We start from the raw sequence: 13,023 nt of genomic DNA, 5'->3' as shown, positions 1-13,023 counted from the left end.
ATAGCTTAATTTATGTGAGGATCATGTACTGTGGAATACTTTTCTTTCTAATGCTGAGAATTGGAAAAGACAGTTGAATTCAGTGATTCAGGCTGTGGTCAAGCATGGCTGTCCTGCCCATGAAGGCTTTGGACTCCTGATGTTTCAAATTCGGAACCTTTTAGAAGAAGGTTCTTTGAAACAGTGGAAAGCAGAATGTAATTTATTCTTTAATAAATAAATACTAATATATTTATTTATCAAATTGAGGGACTACGAATTTAGATGTAAAATTTAAAAAGCAAGTAAAATGTTGCAATAATTACGGATTTTCTCAGTTCAAGATGCTACATATTTGCATAAAGATCTGGCTTTTATTATTTCTGGCCTTCATAATGCAGTGTCTTTCTCATATAAAATTGTTCAATTGTACAACAATTTGACAACTGTACAACATTGCTGCAGGACATTGCCACTGTAGTATAGTAAATAATGTGTGTTAAATAATGTGAGCATTGATTGCCTTGTTCAGGCAGGCTGCTTATGCAAAGCTGAGTTATGGTACCTTCCCTGATGCTCTTGACCTTGATCACATCACTTGACTTTTGTCAGCTATTGCCTTTCATGGCTCTAGCCTCTGATTCCTTCTGCATCTCATATTGCTTTTTAGTGGTTCATTTAGTGCTGAGGTGTGGATCCTTTCTCTTCTTTGTCCATTCCATTCAGCCTTTATGCCAATTACTGATTTCTGGCCCCAACTCAATTTCAAACTTGTGTTTATGCACAAGTTTTAAATCTACCTCTCCACTTCTAATCTTTCTTCTTGTGCTGTCTCCCACATCTCATTATTTTGCTATTTATTCTGTAAACACAAAGCTCATACCAAATTACTCAATGCTTTTACTTGAAACTTCATATTGTGTCAGAGTTGGCAGTGTCATCATATTTGTCCTTGTCAGGATCATCTAAAAAGCATTTCTGGCTTTTCACTGATTTGGGCCCTGAACATGCAGGACGTTGTTAAAAACAAACAAATGCAATGCAGGTGTGGTTAATGGTACAAAGCTCTAATTGTGAAGTACCTGGGATACAGATACTCATGAGCAGCAAAGCATTCTTTCTAAATGAGAGCCACTGAGGGATTTGGGCTCAGTCTGTTTATGTAAGACAGGAGTGGCACAAAGGAGTATCCTGTTATTTTCAGTTGACAGATCTCATTCTGCCAGTCTGTCTCTAGGAATCTTTGCTGTTTTCTTAAAGGGAGGAAGGTAGGAGCTGGGAGGCCAGGGAATGAACTGAGCTGCAGAGTTATCACTATTGTAGTTTCTCTGTGTTGGAGTGTAGCATTGCCTCGGGTCGTCTTCCTGCAAACACTCTATACCAGAGTAGTGAAATGCATCCTTGAAGGACCATGCTGTGGGTATAGAGGGCAAGAGTCTCCTGAAGTGTTGGTACTGCACTGCTCCTTCTGTCAAATAAGTTTTGCTTGGCCCTGGGTCTTGTACCTAGAAGAAGAGAATAGAGAGGGAATTAAACTTTTTGTAGTCGTTCTATAAAGAAGAGTACTCTAGCAGCTGCAGTGGCCATGGGATCAAGATGAAGATTGCTGTGCTTCCACCTAAACCTTTCTGTGAGATGCAGCAGATTTCTCTGACTTGTTTTGTATGTTTTCCAAAGCATTTTCAAGTTCAAAACTTGAATTTCTGTATGTAACACAGAGGCTGGTGTGGTCTTCTAGAGGCCAGTAGTAGCCTGAGTTCCTTGGTACACAGGGGCAACAGAAATCCTGCAGGAGCAGAGCATTGCTGGAGGCTTCCTGGCTGCAGTGCCAGGCTCAGGCTGGCTTCACCTCTGCAGATAATAAAGTTGCCAATCTCTAGGTTTGGATACGGAATTGTGTTTGCAGGTCACAGAAGTTTGTTTTGAAAGCATCAGTCAGCAGTAGGTAACAGCACATTAGTTTATTTGGGATGTTTTCTCTCTTTATCTTTCTTTTCTTTTGATGTTACAGGAAATATTCAGGAAGTCATTTTGCAAGAACGCTTGGAAAAAGAAGATGAAATTCTGGTTTCCTTGGCTGGTTTGAAGCAGGTATTACTATTGCTTAGCTTAACCTTCTTGTGCCCTTCAGAGCTATTAATGTTCCCTCTTTTTTTTCTATTTTATTCTTTTTGTATACTGCTATTTTGTCTTCTTGTAGCTGTTTTACTGGTGCATCAAACCTTGTGGTGTATTTTTATTTGTAACAATAAAACTCAGTTATAAAGAGTTCAAACATCTTGCACAGTATTTGCTCCTGTGGAAGTTTTGGAGGCCTCAAATCAAAACTAAAGAAGTGCAACACCAGGTGCTGGACTTAAGCCACACTATCATTTCTCTTAATGCAAAATGTACTTGCTAGACATCAGCTGTGCCTGTGTTCCCATTATTTCATTGTGACAACACTTGAACATCATTGAATTAAAGGGAAAAAATACTACATACATAAAATGAGAATGCTCTAGCTCTGATTATACTGTCCTCTGCTCCCTGCTGTGACATATGTTAAACCTGTAATGAGGCAGGGAATAATCTTAAAGAGAATTTTATTCTCTTTAGATTTCCTGGACAGTTGTTTTTCAAACTCTAATAAAAACCACATTTCACTTTTATTTATATATTTAACCATTATAGGTATGAATATTAACTTTCTTCCTATCTTTTCAAAGCAAGTATTTTGGGGAAATGGTGAATACAAGGAATTTGTACAGAGCTTTAGAAAATGTAGAATTCCTCCCAGTTTTTAACTTGCATCCTCTCCCCTCCTATTCAACGACAGATCAAGGACATTCTGAAAGGTTCATTGCGTTTCAACCAGAGCCAGCTGGAAGCTGAAGAAAATGAGCAAATCACTATTGCTGATGATCATTACTGTTCCAACAATCAGAACAAGGGGGCAGGTGATGTCCTAAAGGGACCTGTCATGACAAAGCAACAGTTCATCTCAGGACAACAGGTAAAATAAAAACATTTCAAGCAGGCTATTGATGGCCTTCCATTTTTTGAAGACTTCCTCCAGCATGTCCAGACATTACGTGGGACACACCAGCATTCATTTTCCATATGGAGAGTGAGTTAAAAGTGTATCTGTAGCTACTGTCCTACTGTCTGATCAATTATTTTTATTGTAGCCGTATGCTTCACATACAGATATTTAAGTCTACATGTTAGGCAGTGTTCGGGGGCAGTTCTTTCACACTGTTGAATCACAGATTAATTTCCTACAAAAAATGTAAAAACTGCAGGTAAATGTTCCCATACTAAATGTTCCCACATGATTATTCTCATTGTCCTTGTCCTCCAGGATCCCATTATGTAAGAGCTGATTAACTGCATTGCAGTGTATTCATGCCCAGTGCCAAAAAGGAAATAGCAAGGAGGTTGCTTTTACCTTCTACTTCATTGTATTGACTTTCTCCTTGAATCTGTAAACAGTGTTTTCACATACAAAGCATACAGTCATAGGACAAGTTCATAGACAAAGGGGCCTCTCTTGTCTGACTCAGCCCAACCCAAACGTGATCTTAAAAATAAGTGCTTTTGTGCCTGCTCATTTCTATGTTGGAGTTCTATTAAGTCTGCCAGCCTGCTGCTGATACACTCATGAATCAGTGGCAGCACTATCACCTCAAAGTCTAACTGAGTCTGCAGTCAGTTTACTTTTGACAAGTTTACTTTGGAGCTACAGGAAATATTTATTCATTTTCAAATAATGACACAGGGTCATTTTGATTCATTACACACAATCCCCCTGAGTTAGAACATTCTATGTTCTAAATCATATTTTAATTGTATTTCGGTATTAGAGGCAATACCAAGATTTTGGTTTTTTTATACTCAGTAATGGCAAAGAGCAAAGCTTTGCTAGAGAGTTTTCATTGTTTGCTTAGCTGTTGTCATTACAATCTCTATTTTCTGCCATAATAAAGCCATAGGTTAAACTGATACAGTTTAATGACCAAATTAAAACCACAACAGTCCTTGATCTCCTAGTATTTTATATGAAATACCTCTTATTTTCTTCCCAAAATGGCAAATAATGTTTTTTTGATGATTCTTCAGTTCTAGAAACTAGAAGGTGGAATGCCATATAACATGGCAGCAAGCTTTGTGTGTGTGTGTGTGTTTGCAGACCCTACTGATGCTGGAGAAGCCCTCACTCAGAGGCCGATCTAAAACTATGTATCATGGACACACTGGGACTCTTCCAATATTGAGGGTGGAGCAAGTGAAGCCTGGTCTGCACAGATTTCTCTCCAGTGCAGATTTTCAGGGTGATGTATAATGAAGTCTGGATTTATCCCAGTGTGTAGTCAGGGTATATACATCCAGCCCCAGGAACTGAGTGGCAACCAAGGCTCCCACAATTTCAAGGCTGCTCATAAGTCAACTATGAGCAACGTGAGTAGAGGTTGTGCAAGCTGAGCTGCTGTAGAGCATTAATGAGGCTTTAGCACTGCGTGGTTTACATTTGAAGGTGCAGTACATTCATATGGATTAGCCTGCTCTCCTCTTATCTTCTGGAAATTCCAATTATGATAATGAGCAACAGCACCTTTGACAGAAAGAAAAAGATTAGTGTTAGAAATGGCACTCCAGGAGGACTGGTAGTATTCTTAGTTAATTAGGGATAGTTTGTCTGTCTGTTTGTCTAACTACCTCCTAGTTAGTCTGTGCTGTTTCCAAGCCCTTCATCTTTAACCACTCTGCATAAAATCAAACAAAAAGCTTTGGAGCCCTTTTAATAGAACACAGGAAAATAGGACTGTGGAATAGTGGTCTGTGATATTAGACTGTTAACTGATGGGCTCAGTTGTTATCCCAAACCAGGACACAGCCCAGGTTTTAAGCTCTGCTGAAGAAAAGAGGCTGCAGTGGTGCCCTGGGTCATGCCAGGAGTACTTACTGAGAGCTGCAGGGGAGTTAAAAAACAACCACTTCTAGGCATTTCAATGCATTTCTTGCTAAATAAATTTCTAGTCTATTTGCATTTTCTGTGACTTTGGTAATGCCTGTAATTCTATTTGGTGTGATTTGTACTGTAGAGTTTGTTCTTTGCTAGAGTTATAGGGTTATCTCCTAGGGCAGCTGGAACAGTTACAGGTGTAGATATTCCGTAATTGAGATTGAAATCTGGTCTTTTGTACTTGGTTGTTATATAAGTATAAATTATCATCTTAGATTTTTTTTAAAGTGTTCTTCCTCTTTTTTGTCTCAAAATCCCTTTCTGCAAAGCGAGAATAAGGATATAGCCCTTCTTTAGAAAGGAAAGCTGCAAAATTAAAAATGCAAAAAAAATAGGATAGAGGCTAAAAGAAATCAAGCATTTTTTGGAATGTTTGGCTTTGGTAGCAGCATGCAGTTGACAAACAGAAGGCTTCTGTTGCTAAATAATGAATGATAATTAACACATTATCTTGCCTTTATGTCTGTTCAAAGAAGGAGGCAAAATGAGCTGCTGTTCTTCTAAGCTTTCCTGAATTGTATCTTTGCAGTTAGTTTTAACTCATTCACAGTGTGAAGGCAAATGAAATAAGCCTGGTCCTAGTAGCTGATATTCATCAGGAAAAATTGTTTGGAGAAGCCATATGGCAACGGGCGTAAGGTTGTTAACTTTCAAAGCTACTGGAAGTATAATTCTGTCATTTTTCATTTATTCAGTAGTGGCAGCAGATGGGAGAAAACATGCTTCACGTCAGCATGAGTTTCCTGAAACAGAAACAGGCGAAAGAAGAAGGAAGGAGGTATTTTACCTCTGGAAATATCAGTTCCAAAATACCAGTGTATGCTAGGGATAGGAAAACATTTACAGGAAGCACTTTTAAAGGATTTTGGTGTCAATATCTCTGCTTGTTGCTTCTCTGTTAACTCCAGAGAGGCATAGGTCTCCTTAACCAAACCAAAAAGTGTGGGTGGCATGAAGAACTGTTGGGAAGCTCAACAGTTAACAAAAAGAAATTGGGATGAGTAGTTTTCTTTCCTTTATTAAAGAGCAGGATGCTTTTTCAACTGCACTAGAACACACTCTTGAAAGCAGAATTTAGGAAACTGGGGAGTGCCAAAGACAAAAATACAGATCTTGCTGGGCGAGTGTTTTACTAAATAAGATCTGTGTCACCCTACGCAAGGTGGAGGTGTGAGGGCTGTGAGGACTGAAATAAAGGATTCTTGATAGCTTGGAATAATAAAGTGTATAATTTTGAAAAATGAGACTGTACTGCATTGCCTGAGAGCTTTTAAATAGAAGTGTGGAAAGAGGCCAGGTGAATTATGTGGCAGTGGTTGTTTAGAGGAATGTATATTTCTATTGTACAGGGCAGGGGGGTGGGAACAAAGTGCTGAAATTTTGACTATGGCATTTGGAGCTCCCAAAAAAGTATTAATACAGGGTGGAGGATTAGGTATTGAGAACAGCCCTGCTTGAGAAGGACTCAGGGATACTGGTGGATGACAGGCTGGACATTTCCCAAATGTGCACTCAAGCCCAGAAATCCAACTGTGCCCTGGGCTGCATCCAAAGCAACGTGGCCAGCAGGTCAGGGTGGTGATTGTGCCCCTCTGCTCCCCTCTGGTGAGACCCCACCTGGAGCACTGCATCCAGCTCTGGGGTCCCCAGCACAGAAAGAACATGAACCTTGGAGCAAGTGCAGAGCAGTGTGACAAAGATGAATAGAGAGCAGGAGACCTGTCCTGTGAAGACAGGCTGAGAAAGTTGGTGATTTTCAGCCTGGAGAAGAGAAGGTTCCAGGGAGATGTAATTGTGGCTGTTCAGGGGTCTTAAAGGGGGCTTGAAAGAGAGATGGAGACAAATTTCATAGCAGGGCCTGTTGCAGTAGGACAAGGGGCAATGGTTTTGAATGAAAAGAGAGTTGATTTTAGATTAGATCTAAGGAAGAATTTTTTTTTTTTTAATTATGAGGATGGTGTGAGACATTGGAACAGGTTTCCCAGCGAGGTGGTGGGTGCCCATCCCTGGAAACACTGATGGTCTGGTTGGACAGGGCTCTCAGCAACCTGGTCTAGTTGATGTCCCTGTGCCTCGCTGTGGGAGTTGGACTGTGTGACCTTTAAAGGTCCTTCCAACCCAAACTGTTCTGAGATTCTGTGTTGATGGAGCACACCGTTGTGTGCTGCCTGTGTCCTCAGCCCTGTGGAGATGGCAGCTGACTCACTGACAGCTCATGGAGACAGCATTTAAAACAGACAAGATAAAAGCAAAAGGCTAATTAATAACAAATTATGTTTCAGCTCAGAAGTGTTTCAACAGTGAAGTATCTCTCCTTATAGTATAGAACTCTGTGGTTTTAACTTCGTGGAAACTGCATGAAGGTTTTGACATTTGAACTACTCTGGTTCTGCATGTATCAGGAGAGTTAGAGATCAAGATTGATAACACTCAAAAAAGGCTAGTTGTTGATCTTTCTAAAACTGATCTGGTTTTTTTATATGATTTTTATTAAGTCTTCTGTGAAAAGAGAATTACTATCAAAAATAATAATGTCAATTCCTATCAGTGTGACAACCGTCTTACATTGCGCCAGGTAAAATTTTAACCAATGCTCTGGAATTAAGATACTTCCACTTGAATTACAAAGTATTCAAATTAGTTCATTACAAAACAGAATATTATATGTTATTAAACATATCATAATATATAATATAATTATACTTGCATACTTGTAGATAACACACAAAAATTATAAATTATGAGAACAGAATATTTCAAAATCTACTAAAAGGGAGATCCTTGAATCCTTATTAATATAAATTTGGGCACAATTCTGTATTTTAGTATATTCTCACATTCAGCTGATATTTATCTTGACTGTGACTTCTAACCATTTGTAATGACTATGTAAATGACAACCAAAAACTTCCAGCTCCCTCATTTCATCTTACAGTCATTTATAATCACAGGTGGGTTTTGCTTCCTGAGCTACTCTACAGTACCATTTCAAGAACATTCTGATCTGTAATCAGTACTCAAAACAAGAAAATAATTTTCAGCTGTAATAAGAAATTCTTCGAAATAAATTTTGCTGGCAGCCATGGATTCTGCAACTGCACTTGTGGCTTGCTGATGCTTTTGATACTCCAATTTTATATACCATGGTGTAGGTTCACCTTTATCTCACTCAGATTGGGGTTTTTTGTTGTTGTTTGTTTGTTGGGTTTTTGGGGCGGGGGGGGGTTGGGTTTGGTTGGTTTTTTTTTTGGGGAAGCGTCACAGCTGGAGGACTTGTATTGCCACAAATGTGGACATACACGTTTCCCTCTACTTCTTTTTCTCAGACTTGGATTCAGGTAATCAAATATATTGGTTTTGGCATCACACCACTTCAGGATGCTTGTACCTACAGGCTGTTTGGCAGGTTGCGTTATTACTCTGAAAAAGACCTGTGTGGAAGCAACCAAGAAAGCAGTCATGTTCTTGCCAGAGGAACACAGCACTAGAATTCAGCCCTGCAGGAGCTGATTGCAGCTCTTGCAGAAGGAAACTAGGTGTTGTCCATTTGGGTTGCAACCAAACTAAAAGGCTGCCAGTTGTCAACAAGTGAGAAATTCCACTTGACTGTGTAGGGCAGCATCCCTTTCTAATTACATATGGCTCTGACTGGAAAAGCTGTGATTCTGAGTGTGGCTAGTATAATGGAATGTAAGACTGAGACTTTGTAGAGTTTTCTGATGAAGTGATGCGTGGTCTTGAGCCATTGTCTAAGTGCACAGGGTGTACACACATTTCCCAGGGTGTAACCAGACAGAATTGGGACTCACAGACCCTCATTTTCTGGAATACTTAGGAAATAGTGAACAACACTAACCCTGGAAGCTCTGGCAGCCCTGATTGTTTGAACCTAAACTGGTGCACCCTAAACCAGGTCTATGGGTGGTTCACATTTCACAAGTCCAGGTTTTACTAGGAAATTTTTTATCAAACCATTCTCCTGACAAGCTCCAAAATACTATTATACAGGCAAACCAGCAAAAAAATTCTCAAAACTACTTCACTACATACTACAGAAACCCACTGTAATTGCTGAAAATCTTCTCAGCTGAAATCTGTGTGTTCGATGCTTGACTGCTGTGGTCACTACATGGATGCACTATGATGATGAGACATGTAAGACTCTTAGACCAAAAAACATGTTTTTAGAGTGTTATATTTTATGCTTTTTTAAATTAGCTCAGTTGATCAGAGCATGGTGCTCATACGCCAAGGTTGTGGGTTTGATCCCTATATGGGCCATTTACTTAACAGCTGGGCTCAATGATCCTTGTGGGTCTCGTCCAGCTCAAAATATTCTGTGATTCTGTGAAATAACAAAGGGTGTTATCCAAAGTTAATATCCACTTTATTTTTAACTTTATTTAGTTATTGTCACTTTTGGGTAATAGTTATTCCTTTGTCCCATTCCCATATGCCTGATATGCTTCATAAGCCTCTTAAGTGGTAACACTGGTGCTCACTTAAATCCTTTCTGTGCCATTGTTTCACAGAGTACGACTGATTCGAGCACTAGTGAGAGCAAGAGTGCTGATGACTATATTATGGTTTCCAAAGAAGAGGAAAGAAGTAAAAGTGCTGTTCCAGAGCCGGTGCAGGCCCTTCAGGCACACAAGGAGGCAGCGGTGAAGCCAGAAGCTCCGTCTCGTTCTTCTTTGATATTTTCTGACCCTCTGATGGGTTCCATTTCAGCCTCCTCCAGCAATCTGAGCTCCAGCCCTGATGACGACAGTAGTAATAACAGCAAAGATTCTGACTTTGCTATTGTCAGCCCACTGGACATCTAAAGAAGCAGGCTGGGAGAGTTTGGGAAATTTGTCATTACAACTCAGCTCTAATTTCTGTGGTTCCACAGGCCGGATAGTTCTTTGGATTACAAGGACAGAAAATAGATAAAGGTAACCCATTTCAGCTGCCAAAAGCCTGGATTAAAATAAAAAGCCAAACAAACAAACAAAAAATAAGACATAAATTTGCTACTTTTAAAAAATAATAGATACATTTTAATAACTGCCTTAAATAAAGACCCAGAAAAACCCAGTTCTAATATACAGTTATTATTAATGATGCTGTTACCTTACTTAGGGGCTTTGTTGCTATAGAACTCTTGCTTTCCCAGAACATAGAATAGTATATGCTAGGTACCATAATGGAAATATGTGAGTACTTGGCATCAGACCTGAAGAAGCAAAGACAGGCTAGATTTAATATTGTCCTTTTACAAAATATGCTTGACTGGGTTTTTTGTGTAGGAAAGGGTACTGTTTCTTCAGAGACTGTGATTAGAGAAGTAGAGAATGAGTATCAAAAAGATTAAAAGCATCATCCTGGTAGGAAGTTTGTTCTCCCTTGAGGAATCCTAGTTTCTTCATTTTCATCTGGCAATAGCCTGAGCCGTGTTCAGGGCAGAGGTTTGTGTAGGTGTTCCTCAGTGCTTACAGGAGACGTGACAAACTCCTTGAGAATGGGGACCTACACAGCAGAGACTTATTTGCCTTTGTCTGCTTTTTCCCCTTGAGTTCCCAGTTCACCTCTTTCCCTCTTTATCTTTGTCTACTTTTACTTGCCCTGGCATGATTTTTTTTTTCATTTTAGTCAGACTACCACAGTTAAAACAGTAGGTGCAAGGGAAATAACAGTGTTTCATAATGTAGATCTGAGCTGGTTGAACTAAAGCTAGCTCAAGTATGATAACTTACCAGGGAAAGTTGCAAAGTGAGATGAAATGTTTATAATTAAAAGCACTTTATGTGTCATTGCTGTTATCTTCTATAGACTCTGTTTACATGTATTCCTATACGATTTCCATATTTTTAACCAAGAGAAACATAATGGTGCAGCAGCGTTAACCAACAGAAAGTTTCTGATTAACTCTGTTACTTGTTCTTCTATGGAAAAGTGTATTTCTTTCACATCAAGTCAATAGTACATTTAATAACAGCTTTTTTTTCAAGTAGATGAGGGGGGCTTTCTGTACTCTCTGATCCCTTTAACCTCTGTTGGAATTCACAGAACAAAACTGGTGGTGAGTGGACTGCTCCTCTTGCAAGACCTACACAGAGTTAGCTTGAGGAAAAAACGTCACTGTCACAGCAGCAAAAAAAAGCATTATTTGCTTTTAAGATGCATATACATCATACCATGCAACAACTTCCTATTTGCATGGCAAAGCTTGTGTTTGTTCAAAGTTATGAAATTGTAGTTATTTGCTGCTTAGTCTGTAATTGTAAATTAAGTACCGTATCCCAAAAATGAGGTGACATGTAATTTGCTGATCTTAGATTTTACAAGGTCTGTGTCAGTGACTGAATGAATTGTCATGTAATTACATGGTAGCTGCCATCCTTACATGTTCAGAAGCCACCATGAAGTTCTTCAGAGATTATTTGTGCCTTGTAAAATGTTAAAATACTAGAATGTTATGAGGAGGCATAGCATCACACCTCTCTGCAACAGAATGATGCAAACAGTCAGATGACTATTTTGATGAAGGATCTTAAATGTGTAACATTTTGGAGAGGTGTTTATTTTGATTTCATTTTAAGCTTCATAAAAAATCACTTTGGAATTCAGCATGCATGCCTGTCTCCAGTTTATTTCATTACCCTGAGTTTGCATGAATGCCAGGGGATTGGGTGGCTAGTTGATTCATTTAGGTCTTTCAAGCTTTTCTAGCCTTAACCTATACGGCAAGGCTTGTGGCACCATCAGCAAAGGGTGGCTGTTGAAGAAGTACCTGTGGAAAGATGAAAGAAATATTCTAGGGACAGAGAGAAAAGTTTTATATTCTGTGATACATAAACCTTCAAAGATTCCAGTAGCTTGGCAGGAGAAAATGTTTTTACTTCTTTTTTATTTTTTTAAGCATCAGTCTTTTGATTTCTATTCTAGTGGGTTGTTTCAGGGATCACATTGCTATTTTCTTGAACAGTCTCATTGCCAATAGAAGAGCGTGATTTGTACAGGTTTTTTATTTTTGTAAATTAGTTGTATCTTTAATATTGCATATTTTAAAACAGTAGTAAAAGTATATAAATACTTGAGGAGTTTCTAAGAAGAATCAGTGAATACCGATGAACTGAATGCGTTTCATGCCATGGGATATGATAAAAATCTTCAAAGGCAGAGAGATGATTATACAAATAAGATTAGAGTAACTCCAGTAAATGAATCTGCTTTGGTTGTACCATGTCCTTCCACATCTCAAATATGTTGACTCTGGTATTTGATCATAGTGCAGAGATAGTCAAAAGTATTTTAGTATATTCATTAAGTTAGAAACTTGTAAGTTAGATAAAACGTCAAATCATCATCCTGTTTTGTGTTAAGAATATACTGAAAGAGAAATTGTCATTTAAAATACAAGATTTTTTTTTCCCTCCGGAAATGACCTGCTCAGAATGTTTCTGGATAACAATAATCAGATAGAAAAATTATAAGCATTGCAAATTGCTGACAAAAACTACAGCTGCATTAAGATTGCTGATCTGAGACTGTTTTACTCTATCTCACATCTGTAATTTATTCCCTTAAAGTCTCTTGCATGTCATGTCAATTGTATGTACTGCAGAAAGGCAGTGTCATATTTTGACTGGGTATTGATTTAGTCGTGGAGCTTTGTATCTTTACTCTGGAAGAACATCTAGCCCGCTTTATTAAAGAAAGAATTAACAAACTTTCTGGGTTGTGCTTGTGCTGTTTTCTTGAAAAAGAGGGAAAGCTTCTTGGAGAGAATACAAGTATAATTTCTGAGAACTAGCATGATTAAAACTTTAAAACTATTTATATAAGCACAAAGTTTATTAATACTTCAATCTGATTTTATGTATGTGATCCAGGGAATAAGACTGCTTGTCTTTTATCTCAACTAAACAATATAGAATATTTTCTGGTTTACCATATTTCTTGTATCTGAAAATGAACCAGAATTTACCATGACCTAACTTTTCTGCAATTTCATAAAGCTCAGTATAATATCATCATTGTGTCTCAGTAACAGT

General features: G+C 38.5%; 1 protein-coding gene across 3 annotated transcripts in view; it reads left to right on the top strand.

Annotated features, from left to right (window-relative positions):
* TBC1D5 (TBC1 domain family member 5) overlaps positions 1-12,698 on the top strand; it is a 316,602-nt gene extending 303,904 nt beyond the window's left edge. For all 3 annotated transcript variants that reach the window (XM_066319616.1, XM_066319630.1, XM_066319620.1), the window contains 3 exons: positions 1,991-2,070; positions 2,798-2,974; positions 9,517-12,698. In XM_066319616.1, coding sequence (XP_066175713.1) covers positions 1,991-2,070; positions 2,798-2,974; positions 9,517-9,810 — 551 coding nt within the window. In that variant the 3' untranslated portion in view covers positions 9,811-12,698. The remainder of the gene's footprint in view (positions 1-1,990; positions 2,071-2,797; positions 2,975-9,516) is intronic.
* Positions 12,699-13,023: the final 325 nt, after the last annotated feature.

The sequence above is a fragment of the Sylvia atricapilla genome, chromosome 1 (assembly GCF_009819655.1).
Source record: "Sylvia atricapilla isolate bSylAtr1 chromosome 1, bSylAtr1.pri, whole genome shotgun sequence".
Classification (NCBI taxonomy): domain Eukaryota; kingdom Metazoa; phylum Chordata; class Aves; order Passeriformes; family Sylviidae; genus Sylvia; species Sylvia atricapilla.
Note: the sequence above shows the minus strand (reverse complement) of the source record. Positions and strands in the feature narration are given on the sequence as shown.